The sequence below is a fragment of the Homalodisca vitripennis genome, chromosome 4 (assembly GCF_021130785.1).
Source record: "Homalodisca vitripennis isolate AUS2020 chromosome 4, UT_GWSS_2.1, whole genome shotgun sequence".
In the NCBI taxonomy this organism is placed as follows: Eukaryota; Metazoa; Arthropoda; class Insecta; order Hemiptera; family Cicadellidae; genus Homalodisca; species Homalodisca vitripennis.
Genome location: NC_060210.1, coordinates 42,294,123 through 42,314,976, shown reverse-complemented (window position 1 = coordinate 42,314,976; position 20,854 = coordinate 42,294,123). Strand labels below are relative to the sequence as shown.

General features: G+C 32.6%; 1 protein-coding gene across 3 annotated transcripts in view; it reads right to left on the bottom strand.

Annotated features, from left to right (window-relative positions):
• The window catches only part of LOC124359203 (caspase-1-like), a 28,825-nt gene extending 16,014 nt beyond the window's left edge, over positions 1–12,811 (bottom strand). The window contains exons 1-5 of one of the 3 annotated variants that reach the window (XM_046811759.1): positions 12,548–12,811; positions 8,162–8,248; positions 6,032–6,076; positions 4,793–5,052; positions 1,292–1,467 (exon numbers count right to left, since the gene is read on the bottom strand). In XM_046811759.1, the coding sequence (XP_046667715.1) occupies positions 1,292–1,467; positions 4,793–5,052; positions 6,032–6,076; positions 8,162–8,247 (567 nt within the window). In that variant the 5' untranslated portion in view covers position 8,248; positions 12,548–12,811. The remainder of the gene's footprint in view (positions 1–1,291; positions 1,468–4,792; positions 5,053–6,031; positions 6,077–8,161; positions 8,249–12,547) is intronic. The other 2 variants (XM_046811761.1, XM_046811760.1) reach the window with 2 other exon arrangements.
• Positions 12,812–20,854: the final 8,043 nt, after the last annotated feature.

The window sequence follows — 20,854 nt, the reverse complement described above, 5'->3', positions numbered from 1 at the left end:
GAAAGATTATGCACTGAAAACTGAGAGTAATATTTGGAAGATTGTAAGAAGTATAACAAATAAAATCAGCTAATGTGAAATTTTGTATGTGTGTTATCAGTTTTACATTTCAAAAAATCATTTAGTACTGGTGTCGAAAGTGTAATAATTGTGGTGTTCATTCTGATTTCTACAGTAGCTTGGAACATTTAGTGAGGCCTGGTGGGAGGAGCAGGATAAAAAACAAAGGAGCATAGACATTAAAAAGTGTAACCAAGTTTATTTCATCCCATATAAATTTGTATTCTATATAGATTTTTTTAATGTATATAAAACTGTGTTTTATATTGCAACCAATATATTTTAGCTTTTTTATGCTCACATGAACAGTATCACTAATGTTGTTTATGTATTTTGAAGAATAATAACCTTGAACTAATTATTAATGATGAAAGTAATACTATTTATGATTTTGGCGAACAAAATATTGTTATTGTTTTTAAACCGTGGTGCAAAAATCATCATATTCACAATAGAATTCGAAACAGTTTGTAAATTTAAAATTGTATTACATTTAAATAAACATTTATACCTTATCAGTAAATAAAATTAAAAGATTTTTGGTCTGTCACTTAAACCTTTGAGTGCCAAGTACTTTAGACGGGGGGGGGGGGGGGGTGCCAAGCATTTATGACAGGTTACCTCTCTCAGTGCAAAGCACTCTTTTGGTGTTTGTATACTGTTTAGCCAAATGATTCATTAAAAAAACATAATGGGATGATTTTTGTTTTATTGTGTTTGGGGGAAAGTAGGATATGACAGTATTTAGTTAGATCTGTTGAAATCTTTAAATTAAAATGTTATACAAAAGAATTTAATTTTTGTATGTGTCGATAAAGAAAAATTGGTTTTTTATTTTAATTCATTTGTATTCAACTTTTTCATTGTTTCCTATGTAAGTAGGGTAAATAAATATCTGTAATTTACTTGATTTATTTTGTATAAAATGAGACTAAGTACAATGGTATATGTCAACATTTAGTAACAGGATAATAAATATCAGAAAAGCCGATCTAATCAGCTCTTGGTACTCAAAAAAATATTACAATTCAGTTGTTACTAGAAAGTTACTTGATGTGGAGTAAAATACAAAACTATGCCTTAATACATTCTTTGGTGGGATAACAACATTGGAGTGATAACTCTGTTAATTACCAAGATTTCCAAGCATTCACTTACAAAGTCAGTCACAATAATTCATAGTCTATAGAATAATTTAATAGAAAATAAAATTCTAGAAATTGATACACACCTGAATGAAAAACAATTTAGGCTTTCCGGCAAGACTGGGGCACTTGTCAGCCGTGAAGCGAGACCACAGTGTGTCCGGCTTGTATGGGGCATCGTAAGCGTAGAGGATACCTTGCTCCCCATGTGACAGACACGCAAGAGCGAAACAGTCATTGTCACTGTGGTCCTGTTGACTAACTACAACACACAGAAAATTCTGATTAGCAATCTGCTCCCAGTGCACAGTACTATTATACATAAAATTATTCTAATCATCTTTCTGATTATATTGAATTCTAATTTCTGTACATATTTTTTGAATTTTTATTTTTTACAATCTAATTTAATCTCTTTCAACAAAGAACGTACTTCACAATATCGGTTGTATAACAAATAATAAGTGTACAATAAGAGTTCCTAGACATCCGTACACAATAACCAGATAAAACTCATAAAAACCATATCTCACTTTGGTAAATTGAAATTTTCAAACCGAATACAACCTGATCAAACAAACCCGATCAGCAATGAAAATGTTTCAACATTTAATACAGCTTTATGTTTATCCATTTATTTTTTCCTCATACTTGGTGAAATGAGACATTTTACAGCAACGGAATTTTTGTAGAGAATCTTTTTTTAAAAGGGATCTCTACAATACTTTTGGTATTCTTGGCAGGAGAGTTTTGTATTATCTCTCTTTTTATTTGTGTATTTGTACCATGTAAAATAGTATACAAAAGAACAAAAGTGGATGATACAATTCAATAATCCATTTGTAAAAACTGGTGTTTATCAGGTACATATCAAAATCTTCAAAAAAAGTTCCACCTTGTAATGTAGAAATAAAAGAACAGCAACAAATAAAAGCAAATATTTTATAATCAATTTTCAACTTATCTCTTCACCAAAATATTGGCTAACTAAAAACTGGTAGTTGTAAATCAATAATGTCAATACAATAATTTTATTTGTACTATTATTTTTGGCCTGAGCATAATTAAAAGTCAAATATATTATTAGCACAGTCTTTTAACAAACTTAAGTTAAAAATATTATTTGATTATAGTTCTAAACCAGATACTAAACTAAACCATTAAAAAATTATGACGATTATACGAGTATTAATTATAATTCATTATTTTGACACATGATTATTATTGGCCTGCCTGACAATTATTCAAATTATAAATATATTTATATCAGTAAAATATTATAAACATTTCAGATGTAAACACAATTATTTAAGTACAGCAAAGTAAATAATTTGAAAGTAAAACCAAAATGAAGTGGTATATTTATAATTTTAATTTAAACAAACAATTTATATAATGAAACAACAAGTCATAATATTTATTATACAAAAATATCAGTAGCAATGAAAATACTATAGTTTTGTTAATAAAGTTAGAATTGCAAAAACAATGGCCAGACATGTTAATGTCTTTCTAGCTGCCGAACATTTTCAACCAGCTAGTAGTAACAGAGATATAGTAATAAAGATTATAAATAAATAGTTTATAATTTATTCAGTTTCCTTTATTAGTTATTAACATAACCAATAAAGTGAGACTCACTTTGTCAAGTAAGATTCAGGAATAAAAAATTGCAAATTTTGTTGAATTAAACTAACAAATTACTGTCAGAACTGATTGAGCTGTAACAGTTCTTTACACCTTCTATCAATAAAGCAAGTTAATTTAAACCTGAACAGTGGCCTTATAATCCAGGAGGCTGAGAGCCAATTTGCTGTGTATAAGTACATAACCTCGTTTTTTTAGACATATTTCCTCTAAGAAATAAATTGATTGTCAGCTGCGCTGGTTTTGTCATCTTGAAATGGGAGTCTATAAATATGGAATTATGATTTTATATTTTAGAATATATTATATACTTAAAATTAAACGCCAAGACATGTAAATAAATGTTAAATCAGTGTCAACTATATACAGAACCTTAAAGTGGCAACAGTCTCTTTACCTATTTCAACAGAGACAGAGATACAAGTATTATTTATGTGTCAGAAAGTCGGCTTTAAATGTTTCAGAAACTAGGACAAATATAATCTTAGAATTATTATTTCATATTTTAATCCTGTTGATACCCTCCCATTTCGACCTTCACCAAAACTAGTGTGACCGACGATTGATTACTTTCTTAGGAAAATTCATCTATAGTTGAACAAATACCAGGTTAAATTGGCTCCTGGCCCCTGAACTATTATGGATACATAAAACAAAAATTTTATACATAACAGCTGAGTTTGCTTTTAGAAATACACCATGAGAGAAATATAACAGGTGATCAACAAGGCTATATTAGATAGGAGTAAAAGAAAGATACTTGAGGGTTTTTGAATAAAGAATACAAACATGTGATAATAAATTATACCAATTCTTCTAATAACTAGATGACTATGAAGATATTAATAGAAACATACAGACATGAAATTTAACCCTCGAGCTGGCAGTTGAAATTTCCTCAAGTGGCAGGCCATTTTGAGGTGTTTTGCAGTAGTATTGGTTTTTATTTTTTTTTAATATAATTTGATTATAAACCTATATGTATTATATATCACTGTTTTCACAAGAAAATTTACTTTTTATTTATGGAAATAAAAACCCAAAAATATAAGAAATTTATCACTTTTTTTTACTAAATTTGTTTTCAAAAAATAAAAAAGGTATGTAAAAGTGGTGGGGGTGCACCTATAAAAGACATATTGTGTGAAAAAAAAATATTTCCAAAATACCCAAAATGTTGAAAATTTTTTATAGTTTTAGAAAATGTATAGTTTACTACACTTTCTTTAATTAAAACAATGATGAAATACTCTAAACTGAAGATAGTACAATGCGGCTAAATTCGTTTCTATGGATACGACTCTGTTACAAAAATTCATCAAAACCTTAATTATTACTCGAAAAATTCATAAAATACATTAAAAGTAAGCCTATAAAAATAAATAAAGAAGCTTTATATCATGATCATCCCATATGAGAATGATCCTAAAGCTATCTAAAACTATCACAACACTGCACATAGCCTAGAACACAAAATCTCACTAATATATTTTTTCACATATATTTCTTCATAACATCACAAAATAAACTGATAAAACACAATCTACGAGAATTTATACGCATAAATAAACACACTTATTACATAAAAACACTTATTTCATGTAAGAAACTTACGTTTTAGATGGACAAGAATAACGCGACCGGGTAACAATACAACAACAATGGCCGACTGTTTACAAACAACTCTCGTTTTCAATTTGTCATACTTAAATCATTGCATACAAAACAAAACAAAATACATCGATCAAATCAGCAACTATTTCTGATTCCAGTGGTATATGAATCATTGCAGTTTAGTTCGTGTATTGATTATAACAGATGTCAAACGGGCACGTGTCAAATCGACTGATTTTCAGGCGACTGCCACTACAGAAACATTAATATCGACTGATAATCAGGCGACTGCCAGCTCGAGGGTTAACTATTGTGCACTAGCATACCTTTTTCTATGATTTTGTCGATTTTTTCAACAGTGAGATCATAATGAACTTGTATCTGGAACCCCAACCTTCTGAGTGATTTCTCCAGCTGCTCCGAGTCCACATTGGTTCCAGCCCGGGGCTTCAGTTTCATATTGGGCATGAAGTTTTCATGGTTTAATATCACAGCAATTCCCCTATATTTGTGATCCATTTTGTAAAAAAGAGCATGTTTTGGCACTGGCATAACAGCTTCTCTCTTCTGTTTCTTATCCTTGTAACTGTTGAAGGAAAGGGAAACACATTAAATATATTATTTTTCGGTACCATACATTAAAGATTTAGTCACTATATTTTGTGGCAGAGGTTTTATTGACCTGATATAATAGTCAAATAGTTGTAGTACAAAGCCAGGCAGCATTTAAATGAAGGACCTATGGAAACAGTTTAAAATATTAATGGAAACTTTTTGCTCTTTATGCTTGCCAACTCCGATTCACTAGTCTTGTGCACTGTTAGGTACTTAATCCAAGTGTTATAATGAAATCCACAATAACAGTCAACAAGACCGTAAAGTAATATAATCAATAATGTATAAGAAATAAAACATTTTCACACCCAAACAAACTATAACACATACTTGATATCTAAACCTTTTGATAAATAATTACTGTATTAATCTACAGCCTCAGGATTGTTGTGTTGTATGGTGTTATTTTATTACAAGTACAATCATAATTAGTTTCCTTTATTTCTTTAATTATTTTGATTTCAATGTAACACCCTGAGTGACAGTTGATACAAGAAAACCAGCACAAGTACATAGGAGGTGACAGAATTGTTTTACACATTGACCATCGTTCAGAGATACAAGAAATCCATAACACAACATTTTGAGATCTGCAATCTGATATGTCCTTCAAGTGGATAACTAAGAAAATATATAAACAAAAATGATGATATAATTTGCGATACTGTAAGGTTTAGCATAACGGTTCAAACAGGCTTCAACCTAGTAAAAAAAACAAACTTTACAGAGTTTGGTCACTACATGCATAAAAGTATTCCTCATGTGTAGTTTGTGTAGTCTAATACACAGCAGAGCAAAGTAAAAACCCTACTTTAATATTCTAAATATCCTATAACAATTTTTATACTGAGAGAAAAATAACTTTTATATTTAATGTTTTTGTAAGCATATTACTGTAGGCTAAGCATAAATATCATGCAATTAAAGAAATGGCCCCAAATAATCCTCACCATAGGATGTTGTTCTTCATCCATTTGCAAGGCCAACCCTTCCAGCTAAAACACCAATACCGTGCCTGTTACTGAAGCAACTAAAATGGCTTTTAAACAATATGCAACAAAAAAGGGCAGACAAAAATAAGCAATTCAATATTTTTACAGTACTATAACTATTTACAATTGTATTTATATTCAAATAAATATAAAAATTAATGAATTAGTAAGTTTTTATTTTTAACCAATGTTTGTGTTATTGCATTGCTTTGACAACAATAGAATCTAACATTCTATCTGAAGACTATTGATACAGTACTGTACTCTACTGACTGATACTGAAAAATAATTTTAGATCAACTAAAACTTTTACAGCCATTTTTTTAAAACATAGGTACACCTTAAGTAAAAAAATATTTTTACATTTTATCAAAAGTTACAAAATATAAAAATTTACTGAAACGTGCAAATTAAGGGTAGGCTATATACTTTTAAGGTTTCTTATAATGTTTTGTTTAAATTTGACGCTTATCATTCATTACTTCTGGCTAAGTAAGCATTTATATTCTTGAACAGATGATTTTGCTAACTGTGGTTTTGTCTTCCAAATAAATACTGAGTTTAGGTTCAAGAACTTTGAAGATTTCTGCATTTGCATACAGGGTCATCCAAGTCCAGTGACCACCCCCCGTCTAGGTTTTATCAATTGAAATAAAAATTTAAAGATCTTTGTAGGTTAATTAGATCTACTTTTTTGGCGTATCAAAAAATATCTGAGGATAGCAACTACAAATTTTCAAAACTCCCCATATGTGACATTGCTCGAAAGGGAATAAAAAAGAAATATTTTGGTGTAAACTGAAGGTTGCTGTCACTATTGCAAGACAGTAACCGTTATATGGGGTTATCAGCCATTTACTAACAGATTTCAAGAAACTGTGCTTGATATCAGTTTTATAAATTACCCATTCTTTTCCAAGATAGTGGCATTAAACAAGGGGAAAAAGGGGGTATCCTTCATTCTCGGCAAAATTGGATAAAACACGGTTTCTGAGTGTTTTTTGGGATTGAGAAGAATTAATTTTAAATCGGTTTTTAAGCACACACTGCCTTGGAATAGTAATAAAGAGTGACTTTCGGTTTGCACCTAAACTTTTTATATATTCCCTTTCCAACGATATGTGTCTTGTGGGGAGTTGCTATTTATAAATTTTGAGTTGGTGCAAGCCCCCCTCACGGAAAAAAATGTCTTCATAAAATTGTCTCTAATTTGTTAGGGAATTTAATTCAATACCCGGTGGTATATAGTTGTGATAATTTAACACAAATTAGTTATGTTACAATAAAATATATGTGCAAAACAATTTATTACAAAAGACTCACAGCGATATATCATTGTGAAATAACCAATCATGTTTTCACCAAAAACATGCACAATGATATATCATGCAGAACATCCAAAGACTCACATATTATATATCAGAGTGAAATATAGATTTTAATTCTCATTAAGAAATGGCACTTTACTTCCACATATGCTTCATATCACAAAGATTAAAGCTTTAAAACATTAAAATTAAAGCTGAAAAATTGTATTTAAATTGTGTTAACATTATTGTAATAATCATGGTTTTGAGGTAGTAAAATTATTAGAACCAAGCAAAAGAATCTATATATTTTATTTTCTAATTAAAAAAGCTTTCACTCTACAATTACAGACTTTTTTTAAATAACACAGTTGCTGATGCATAATTTTACATTAAATCATAAATATAACTCCTTTTACGAACATTTTATAAGGACACTAGCCAAACTTTTCTTGATTTATTCTGCTATAAAAATATATAATTTAGTTTTGTTTTGATAACTTGGTACTTAAAAAAGTAAGTTATATTTGTGTGTAGTTACTAAAAATACTAGTAAGATGCAAAATAGATTTTGAATACAGTGCCAAAGATATTTATTTCACACACACACACACACACACACACGCGCGCGCGCGCACACACACACACACACACACACTTCATATAAAATAAGCAGAGTAATATTTTCACAAATAGTTTTGTGATAGTGTAACACAATGCACAATTCATTACACAAAAGATGCTGGAGCAGAATACAGTTTAGTTTGGTTGATTTACTCACAAAGTGGATCCCAAAACGTCAGCCTCATCATGGTCGCCAATGGCACCATTTTCGCTTACTACTTCATTGGGTCTTGGTTCACACATGCTGGAACAGTTGCAACAAATTTCAATTTTTCTAGGAGAACCTTAAATAGGGTGAGGTAGACCACCTGTCCACGATGTATAGTAGCTGAAATGAGAAACCTACCTTGTTTGTGTTAATGAAAACCCCATATTTTGACCGCACATAATTGGGAAAAATAATTTTTAACACCCAAAAATACACCAAAATGGGACTTTTGGAAGGGTAGGAGTCATTTTTGAAAGACTTTCAAATGTAAAGATACATCAAGCTATACCTCAATTACTAATCACTTTGCAAGAGTTACCGTGAAAATATCAATGATGATCTACCCTCTGGCAGACCAACCTTCGATAAATGTAGTTTGTGAAAGTTGATAAGATTAAACAGAAGATTCATAGGTAAATGTTCACTTTAACTACTTCACACTATTTGTCAAAATTTCAACTGAAAATAAAAAAATAAAGGTATAGGAGAATAGTACAATAAATATACAAAAGAAGGAAGGCCTAAATAATAACTGAAATTAGTCAGAATATTACCAAATCGAAATGCCCATGGCCTTCAGTGTGAGATTCAGTGGTGCTTTTGGCACTTCCCCAAACTTCTAACAAGAACAGAAAAACATCCTTGAGATAGTAGCTAAATTAAAGCTCAGATCACGTGAGTGCGTAATCGGACATCATTGGAAAAGTGGCCAAACCAGCCTATACAAGAAACAATAACATAATTAAAATAAAATAAAACTACAAATATAACCAAAGACAAAAAAAGAAAAAACTTAAATAAAAGATTATGGAAATAAAAATAATGGCTAACTTACAGAATATCTAATAAAGAGGAGGATATAGTAAACCACTTTAGTTGCACAAGGAAAAATAATATAAAATTCCATGTCAAACTAAACACTACACAATATTAGAACATTCTTCAAACAATAAAAAACTTGATACTTGACGTCACTACAAATATCGTCCGTACGTCAATCATTTTCTTCATTTTTAGAATTAATCCATTGTTCTAGTGGGTTACTTACCATTAAACACAACACAAATCAAATACCAAATGGCTAATGGCACTGAAAAAATACAGAGAAGAACGTCTGTATTTTGAAATGAATTTTGAATGCAGCATAATCTGACCAATAATGACAAGTGAAAAAATAATCTAATAACGAGATAACGAAAATAAGATGTGTATTGGCAAATAAGACCAAGAGCATAGAGGTAAAATGACAATCAAAATTCACCATAGAGGTATAAAACAATGACAAAAAAGAAAAAATACTAAATAACTCTCTAATTATCCACATGTACGGTTGGTTGCCATACTCTGACCTCTAAAATTTGTTGTACTTTATTGCGTGAATGTTGGTATCTTGATTATCCCTCTATCAATACCTACTCCTCTTTAGCTTATCATCAACCAAAGCTCCATTTCCTTATTGTGCAATTATGGATCGCAACCACCTAAAAATTCTTTCTAGAAATGAAAACATACTACTTTACGAAAATGATAAAAGTAGTTTTAGATCATTAAAGCCAACGTGTCTAATGTAAACATTATCCAGATTGTTGTTTGAGAGACATGTAGAAAAATCATATAGGCCTAGGATGTGAGAAAATTCATCCATGGATCCTTCTCCAGAACAATACTACGGATTTTTGAAAGTGTGTTAGTTTGTGTATAACAATTTAATTAATATGAAGAATATTTGTCTAATAAATTTTGACAAAATAGTACAGAACTTGGGCAATCTCAATGAACCAATACAAAAATAAGAATTATTCAAGATTTAGAATTATGCATACTTAAATTTATAATATACTGTTCCCCACGGCTTCACACACTTTTCTTAAGCTTTGCCTGTGTATGAGCACTTCATTACACTGGATGCAGTATAATAAGAGGCCACCACCACAATAGAGTCATAGTATATCCCTAAAAACAGTAAAACATAACTAAATGTTAAACTGTTTTGTTTGTTGCATTTTATAGATACACAACAATGTTTTTATATAGCATAATTTGTGTCAACATTATTGTTTCTATAGTTTAGATAATCATAAATAATATGATTCTATTGTAGTGGTGGCCTCTTATTATACTGTAGCCATTATATTTACAATGCTGATGTAGAGTTTACCTTGTTGCCACGATCAAGAAAATTTATCAAACGTGTATGTTTATAGTCATTGTACACGTAAATTCCAATTTATTATAAAGTCTAACACTCAAGCTGGAAGTTCAACCAGAAATTACCTTTTTTGGACTGTAGACAATACCTGCTACTTTCTGGTCTTTCCATTAAACAGCTAAAATGCCATCTGTGCTTTTTGAATTGGAATCTATTTCCTAACACTAGCCTCAATTGTTTTTCAATTTGTCACCATGTTCTGTGTAATCAGAGTCAGCAAAGTGCAAAAATCAGGAAAGTTGGTTGAAACGTAGGAAACTCATTACTTCAGAGAAAATTGTTGATTCAATAACTTTTCTTTTGGACCAATAGGCAATTCCTATATGGTAACCTCCTTTACCTGACCTATAAGCAAATATATTCATTTCACTAAAATGTACCGGTTTCCAGCTACTTTCATATGATATTTTTGGGTTGGCAGGATTTGATAAGCGTAGTTATTATTTTCTACACAAAACATTTCATAAAATTCAACACCAAGAAAATCTGATAGGCTAAGCATTGTCTTGGTTAGCTTATAAGAGGTAGGCTATATTTTAGGGTACATTATCGACATCATTCGATTTCCATTAATTGGTAACTAGTGTGTCTTGGCCTATCTGGTTGCCTTCCCCTACCTCTTCCAAACCCAGTCCTGCCTCTTAATATGCTCTTCCTCTTCAATAACATTTTCTCACTTGATATAGGTCTGTATTTCTATTCCTAATACAACAGTAGGACCATCACCTGCCCCATTTCTTCCAGTACAGGTGTTATATGTTTTTATCAAATAAGCCTATATTTAGCTCACATTCCACCCCAACTTCCTCAGTGTCATCCCTCATAATTTCGTCTATATCGAAATATTCATCATCGATTACTTCCTGTCCCTTGCCATCACCAAGTTCAAGCTCGACATAAAATGTCAGGATCATTCTGAATAGCTGCATTTTGGGCCTCGACAACCGAATCACAATCACTGGAATTGTCATTGACATTGCCTTCATCAGAATTGAAATATCAAAGTTTATTGATTTCACTAGAAAACAACATGTCAAACTGATTCGAAGGCCCAGTCATGTCATAACCACTATAAACGACTCCCACTTCAATACTGAATGTTTACAATTAATTGGCATGGCATCGTGTTTGTTTACAAATACAAAGCAGACGACAATCAGCTGTATCAAGCAATGACGTGAAATGTTATACATTATCTGCTTGGCCAGACATTGCAATATAAAGCAATATTATGCATCACAAGTTACACATTTTAACCCATGAACAATGAAAAGTATTACTATATAAAAAGTTAGACTGTAATTTATATAATATATCGGTATAACATGTTTACTTTAACAGCTTAAATGGTTTTTCTACATGTACTTCTGATCTTTCTCATTGATTTGATCAATATTTCAAAACATTTGTGAAAAACTAATAAAAAAAATCATTTAATGGCACTGTACTCATCACGGAACTGTTTCATGATAACAGTTATAAAACTCATGACTGAGCTCCTAAGACTAGCTGTCATGGAACCAATGCCGGTGGGTTAATGAGTTGTTCCGTGTAACTTCAAAGTATTTGAATAGTCAGTAGTGGAAGAACAGTATAGCAATCTTATATACATTTCATAGTACTTCAATATAGCAAGTGAGATTATTTCCCAATAATTAGCGATATAAAAATAATTATTGTTGACATTACATACTATCTATAGCTTTTGAACTTTTTATTTCAAGCCCATATACACTGTAATTTGCTGAAGTCAAGCACAACAAACCTTAGGTTAAAAATAAGCTGATGTTTGTAACTAGTCTATTCCAGTCAACAAAATTCACTTAAGTTGTGTGTCCTGTCAATAAGCTAGGCTCTGGCTGTTGAGAGTATTAAACATTTTGCCTATAAGATTTCCATGCTCTTTTGGAATCTTAAATCACTCAATAATTTGAATTATAACATACAAACCTTTTATAAAATCCAGACTTTCTGACTACAGGTAAAATCACAAAACGCTGACTTACACTACGGATTTAAATGAGCAAATCAGCAAGTGCTTTTATTAAAAAAAGTTCATTAGGCATGCAATATATAGAAATTAGAATGTCTTAGAGGTTACCCTATATCTATTGTTCTAATTTTACCTGAAAACAATATCCAGTAATTGACCTGGTATTAAAATTAGTATACAGTCGGAAGTGATAATCACAACACTGAACTAATCAAACAATGAAAAGGTAAACACATACAACTTTACAGCAAAGTACACATAAGTGGATTTCATTCCTATTCCAAAGAAATGCAAAACAAAAACTGTGGTGGGGGGAGGATGATGCGGGATGGGTAAAATACCGCGGAACAGTTGTTTGGAACGGTTGAACTTAGATAGCGGTTTCGGGTACCAGCCGTTGTCCGACAATGTTACAGTTAATAATATTGCAAGCATTATCGTACTGACTGCCGTCGTCGCGTAGCGTAGCGTCGTTGCGCTGCACATTGCACAAACTAAAATTAGACTCAAGAGTTGAAAGCAAACATCTCGAACCTTTAGAGTAGTGGAACAAAAATAATTTTGTGTACGTATCCAAGTCTGTTTACGATTGAAAACAAAACACTGTCATATGATTGTAACATCGACCTCGTGTAAAAGTATATTTTCCAAAACTGGACTGATTATTAACGATCGTTATGCTAAAGCTTACAATTAGTAAAGTTCACCAGCTCGTGTATTTAAACGTCAATGATAATTATGTACATAAAAACAAATTATTGTTGTCATTACTTAAGATTAGGCTTGCCAGACGTCCCGGTTTGACCGGGACAGTCCCGGTTTTGAATTACGATCCCGGTGTCCCGGCCGGTTCACTACGCGTCCCGGATTAATTGAAATTTGATCCTATCCTAGGCTCTTGTACATAAGATCGCATTCATATTAAACAAGAATTTGATGGATTTTATGACAGATGCATCGCATATTTGAACCTTTGGGAGAATAGCTTTGGACACGCTGAGAAATTTTCCTGGGTAGATCTGGCCACACAAAATGTTCTTTCATAGGAAAATGTTGAACGTTCCGCTGAACTTATCAATGGAAGTCTTCCTAATTCATGGCGATCTAAAAGTGAACGTTGACTTTTTGTTTGACGAAGTTATTCTTGCCAAAGACTATTTTCAATCCATCTGGGAGAAGTGGACAGAGAAAGAAGCTCTAAGTGATAAGCGTATTCCAAGTGAATAGAAATGGCTGAGGTTGTTTTCTCACTTTAAAGAAAACCATATAACAGCAAACAACCTATTTAAAATTATTGAGTACGTGTTCTGCACGCCGGGGACATCAGCACCGGTTGAAAGGGTGTTCTCCTTGATGAACAATGTGTGGACTGATGATCGTGGTTTGATGAAAGAGTCAACGGTAAAAGGCTTGATGACTTGTAAAATTAACGTTGGCCTCAGCTGTGAAGAATTTTAACACCAAAATAAAAAGCATGAAAGAAGTGCTGAAAATGACGAAAAATACAAGCAAAATGTAAAATCTTAATCTTAAACTTATTTTAATGTGTGTTTGTCTTTTGCCATGTTAACGAGAATAACATTTATTCATTTTCATTTATAAATTATAATATAATGTCTAATTTACTTGTTACTAATTTACCTGCATATACCTATATTTTTCCAGACCCCAGGCTCTTCTGATGGGCGGACCCCCCAGCCCCCCCCCTTTTTTGTCCCGGTTGAGCTTTCAGAAAATCTGGCAAGCCTACTTAAGATGGATTCACTATGTTGCACAACATGCCCAAAGTTTGTACGTATAGTTATATTAGTTTGGATTATTTTTTTTTTGCGAGTATCTTACTTAAAACATCCCATAGTTACCACTTATTATGAATAATTTACTTTTCTCTACGTATATTCTTTTTATAAGTAGTTTTATATACAGGGTGCATAAAAATCAGGATTCTTCCTATATTTTATTAAAGGAGATATCCTTTTGGTAGTGGTGCGATGTGAAAAGGAAGTTTCATTTGAGGATTTTGAACATTTTTGTGTCTCCCAAAAATACGGGATTTTTGGGATAAGTAAAAAATTTCAAATGCAAATCCCTCCTAACGGATACCATCATTTTGAAGAGCATGCCAAAACTAAAAACCGGCTCAGTAAAACTGACGATAGAGAAAGAACGAAACGTATCCCACTAGACGGGCTGGACTGGAGTTGAGCGTGGGACACTAGTGGCCCACGCCGGGTTTTTAAAAACTGTGCGTGGCCCATGACGTCGCGAACGTGCTAAAGAATAGTGAAAACCAGAGATAGCTATCTCTTTCCCATACAAAATATTAGGTCGTCAACATTTTAATTAAGTCTTTACACTTACATTTTTTATTTAAAGTTACTGTCTGCATGGAAACCGGTTTATTGGCCATTTAGTGTTCTGAATCAATTAGAAATGCAATGGACGAAGGCTCCAATGAAGATTATAGACAGTACACTGATAAGAAGTTTATTTACAAAGAGTGACCGGGCTTTCCCGGTTCGAACTACGGTTCAGTACAAATAAATGTCTTCTTTGTTTTAATCTCACCGGAACATGTCATACTTTTTAGAGTGGTTATTATCTAATAATCCACTAGACTAGTGGATTATTATTATCCAATGGTATCATTACTGTGTAATTACTGTTTCGTAGATTGTTTTGAGAAATTTAAATTTAATAAACAGCAACGAGTTCTTAATCCACCTCAGTCTAAAAAACAATATTTTATTAGGTTAAAATAAGTAAACCTAATATTTGGTACTTTGTTTAAGCTTATTTTGTTGTAGTCTTACTAGCATCTAATTACCAACCACGGTTAACGGTGTTTAGAACCGGTGAATACTACACAGTAGGCTTAGTTCTACTGAAACTTTTTTAGGAGCAGTTTCATAACACAACTATTCTTTAAAGGTGATTTGTGCAACTGACCAAGCCGTGCGACGAGAAACTAAGTAAGTTTACCTGTGGAGAACTGCTTCTTCCTCACAGTGTTGTGTTCCGTCGCTTTGCGGAGTAGTTGTAATACAACAGTGCTTTGCAACCGTTGTCTGGCTTGCAACAGTTGCGCAGGATTTACCCATGCAAAAAATGTGGTAAATGGTTGTGGTTGGTAACGGTATCCTTAGTAGGGAAGGCTGAAAGGCCTACGAGCGTAGTATAAGTACAACCACTAGTTATTATAGTAACGGTTTAGCTGCGATAACAGCGTACGTAACCATAAAAATACCGTCAAACAGGCTAACTTTGGACAGTAGGTTAACCTGGGACGTTTTGTTGTTTTGTTTATTTTTTTTACTGCTCCCACGTGGAGTTGAGTTAATGAGCTTTGAAGAGTTTGAGTGTGCTGTCAGTGTATTTTTACTGGTTTTTCATCACATTCTGGACTTTTAATCATCAGGTAAGTGTCATTCAGTAACTAAAACATGTACTTATAATCTTATCATTAAAATTGAACCTTGCAAAACTTTGCTTGTACACACATTACTCTTAAATGTATTAGGGTTTGAATTGGTTCAAAACATAACCTCAAATATGTAGTACACTTTCAATGTCTTGATCTTGCAGTGCTGCCAACTTTTATTGACTAGTAAAAAAAAAATTTCCACAGGCACTGAGTGGTCTAACTTGGGACAGTGTCCCAAGTTACCCTGCTCTGTCTTTTTATGTGTATAAAAGTGTATAATAACTAATGATGTGTTTTATTGTTCCAGATTGACTAAAATGGATGGAAAAAAGAAAGAAAAGAACTTAAAAAAGAGAAAATATAAAGACTTTGATCATGAACAAATGGAAAAAGCACTTACGGAAGTTGGAAAAGGCATGTCCTTTCGTAAAGCTGCTGAAAAGTTTGGTGTGTCGAAGTCAACTTTAAACCGATACAAAAATGAAAAAAACACTGGGAAGGTTGGCCGTCCATATGTGTTTGATCAAGAAAGTGAGGAAGTAATGGCAGAGTGTATAGCTTTGGCTGGAGATTGGGGATTTCCCTTTACCATTTTTGATATTCGACTAGTTGTGAAATCATTTTTGGACAGGCAAGGTGTAAGTGAAAGGCGCTTTCAGAACAACATTCCAGGCAGAGATTGGGCTATTTCTTTTGTTAAAAGATATTCAAATACCCTGACAAAACGCTTATGTCAAAATGTTAAAAGATCCAGAGCAGGTGTGAATGCTGAAACAGTGAATCAGTACTTTGATGAACTTACAGCAACACTAAAAGACGTGGACCCTCATCTAATTGTTAATTATGATGAAACAAACTTGACAGATGACCCGGGAAGAAAAAATGTTATAGTACGGCGTGGAATACGCCACCCCGAGAGGATAATTGATTCGTCAAAGTCCAGTACCTCAGTTATGTTCAGTGCGGCTTCAGATGGAAGCTTACTACCACCATACATAGTGTATAAAGCAGAGAACTTGTATAGCTCTTGGTGTGAAAATGGGCCAAAAGGTACTGTGTACAACAGATCAAAAAGTGGTTGGTTCACTATGGAAATTTTTGAAGATTGGTTTAAAACAATAGTTTTACCTTACTTCAAAAACTTTAAAGACAGTCCTAAAGTTCTGATTGGAGACAATTTGGCGAGTCATGTTTCGCCTTGGGATATTGATGAGTGTGTAAAGAACAAAATAAGATTTGTTTTTCTACCACCTCACAGCACAGGTATTTGCCAGCCGCTTGACGTAGCATTTTTCAAACCCCTAAAGGTGAAGTGGAGAGAAGTTTTGGATGAATGGAAGAGCAAAAATCGTGGAGGAGTTTCAAAAGATGTTTTCCCTCGTCTACTGAATAAATGTTTAGTTTCTATGGGCCAGGAAGCAACTGTCAACAATGTTAAGTCAGGTTTCAAAGCATCAGGTGTTGTTCCTTTGAACAGAGATCAGGTTTTAAAGAGGTTGGCTAAGAAAAAAGAGGCGCAATCTAAAGACAGTGCAATAAGTGGTTCTAATCACTCTGTCATTGTAAACAGCTTTGAAGTTTACCTTGAAGAGGCACGAAAAAGTGAAACAACTCCACTAAGAAAACAAAAGAAGAAAAAAATTGATGTTGCTCCAGGAAAAAGTGTGATCCAGGATGACTTAAATAAGAACTCTAGTGAACCTGAAACAACAGAAGCAAAAACTACTAGACCAATCAAGAGAAAAAAGCCTACAGCTGAAGAATCCAGTGACGAGGATTCGGATGGACACTATTCTCTTCATGATATGTCTGATGAGATGCACTTTTCCTCTGAGGATGAAGATGTCAGCGAAGAAAAGCAGCTTGAAAGACCAGGTTGTAGTGGTGCGCTGCCTAAAAAAACTGTGCAACTGCAAGATCTCACTCTTGATTCTTTCGTAGTGGTTGAAGTGTTGTATGACAAGGGAACTAAAAAGGAAAGTGTAAAAAAGTTTATTGGCAAGGTTTTATCTGTTAAAAACTCTGATGTTGAAGTAAAGTTTTTTAGAAGATCAACCAAAGCCATGAATGTGTATATTTTTCCAGAAATCGATGACATTATGACCGTGGATTTCTCACAGATCTTGGAGGAAGTTAAGCCCATCAATGTGTCAAGGGGAAGATATATTTTTCCATATGAAATGAACTAAGTATATAGTTTTAATTCCATGTGTACTATGGAACACTTTGTTTTTCAAATTAAAATAATTATGTATTTCACACTTGAGTCTTAATTTATTTTTTCCACACGTTCTTTGTTCGTTTCATTTTTTTCCCAGTGGGGAAAATATAGTACTTCATTATTTACACCATTAACACACTGTAAAATTGGTTGAATCAATGTTATTTTAGCATGAACAATGTTTACCACAAAGTTCTCAGTCCCAAGTTAGCCTGCAGAGACCTTAACAACTCTTTAACACAGAATTTATATGACTGTCCCAAGTTAGCCAACCTTCAAGGGTAACTTGGGACACAATGTTTTTAATTTTTTTTTATCAACCTGGGTAATTTAGCAAAAATTTGAAAATGTTTTTTAAAAGTTCTAACTAAGACCTAAGTTTTACATGAGAAAGCAAACTTTCCACTAAATTAAGAGTAGACATAAAACGGCGGGAAAGTTGAAAATTGTCCCAAGTTAGCCTGTTTGACGGTAGTTAAAAAGTATAATCAAGGGTAATGTGTACCACGGTACTAAAATTATTAACGTTCTTCCAGTTAATGTCAAATCATCTTAAGCCCTTTTTTGTCTTTAAGCCTCAGATTTAAGCTATGCTGGCTTCGATATACACTGATGCAGTGATGCCTATTTTATTACACTGGTGTTATTCGCAAAACACACTATTTATCGTGTTTATGCCTGATCGGACCTCCCCGGGATTTGAACCCGTGATCTCTACTATATCCATTAGTATAGGGAGGAGGACTTCTTAAACCCTTGGATGTTTCCTAAATAGACTCCTAAGACACTTTATTTTACAATAAAATAATTTTTTATTGGCTACAGTTATTATTAATTGACTTTAGTTAATTGTGTTCTTTTTAATATAAATTATAATTACATTTTACTATATATCATACTAATTTTTTTCCATGAATAATACAGACTGATGGCCGATGGGTTGATCGATAACGGCTATGACTGAGCAGTTGCGTGCGCAGCTTGTTAAGTTCGTTGTAGGATATCTTCTTTCGCACAACGGTCAACGATTATAACATAGTCAGATCGAATGTTGTTACAAAGAGTCGGCTGTATTGGCGGCCATATTGATGTCTATAAGAAAATGTTAAACTTCATGCACTTTTATGGCTTTGTATTTAGCCGTAGAATAATAGAAAATGGCTCATAACATACTCAATATTGGCTCATAACTAAACCGTTCAATAATAAGCATTCAAACGGTTATTAGTTTTTTCAATACTTTTATGGATTGTTTAGAAAAGAAACCTCAAACATTTATATATTTCACAGATTAAACGTTTTAAAGCAAACATTCAAAGAAGTAAAGGCGTATGGATGGGTGCTGATTATATCTTTAAAATTATATCTCACATAACGCTGCGATAAAAAATAAAAGAGTTTAAAGTGAAAGAGCTTTAACATTGTTATAATGTGAGAAAACTTAAGGTACCTAATTTTTAGTGTTTATAATTAAGCCGTTGAGTAGACATAGCTTTATTCCTTCGCTCCTTTTTGTACATTGTGTCAACTGAGCAGAGCAATGCCATTGTAAAAATTGGATTGCAATAAACATACAAGATAGTTACTATTCAACTTTAAATCGTTGTTAGAAATGTAAATGATTTTGAATTTCTTTTTTCATTATAGTAAAAATTGTAATTGATTATTAAATTAAAAGATTAATCAAAACGTTACAACTATACATTTAAAATGGTTTCAAACTGTATAATGTTCAAAAAACAAGAACCACATTTGGTACAGAAGACTATAAAGTATACACACACAGTGCGTAAAATATATATTAATATTATTATGTATTAACAATGCTAGTGAATATTTTAAATCTTAGACTTTAATTAGCGAATAAAACGCATGAATTCGAAACATAATAGTACCGAATCGGAGATTACGGGCGCGGGGAGATTTCCAAAGACTCCCGCGCGGGTTGAGAAAATGATAACGCCACAACGGTAAAACTGACACGCGGCTCCCTATATCTCTCCCATGTAACACTCATACTACCACAAATTTAGTGCTAAAAAGCCACAATGTTATAAATATACTGATAAGTAATTACCAAACTGCTATGTTGGGATGATTCCGGAACGATATTCTGGCAGCAATTAATTAAATGAGATACTAATTCTAAAGGAGATTTAAACCAAGCCAACCCCAAATATGACGATTTTAATTTAAACAACAGTGTAGCATTCTTAATGTAAAGTAATGTAAGATTTGAATATGTGGATTTATATTGCATTAAGTTGTCGTTAAAATTATAATGTACTAACAGTTCCCCGCAACTTCTCACGCAATTCCGTAGGCTCTGCACATGTAATTCTGGATCGAGTGAGTTACATTTCGGACGACAGTGTTGAGTTTGTCTTGTTGCCATGATCAGAAAAATATGTCAACCAGTGTATATTTATGACCATTATAATTTACTCCGATACTAGTAGTTTATGTGCTATACCCTAGTTTAGTTTGACTTGTTTCCCCGATCAAGAAAATACTAATACATACAAAGATCTGACAAGGCTACTTATTAGATGGGTTTTAACAATACTGATCAAGTACTGCATACCTTATTTGCCAAAATGTACAGTTAAAAGTATGTCGTTACTAAAACTTTAAATTTTCTTATCTGTATATTTTCTTCTCTGTGTTCAACGGCGCACAGTGGGTATTTGGATACTTAAGCCAGACAAAAGTTAATTTTGAAAATGTTATGAAGAGTAGATTATTTTGGTTTTGAATAGATAAATATTCAAGTATCTTCACTGCACCCTATTTTT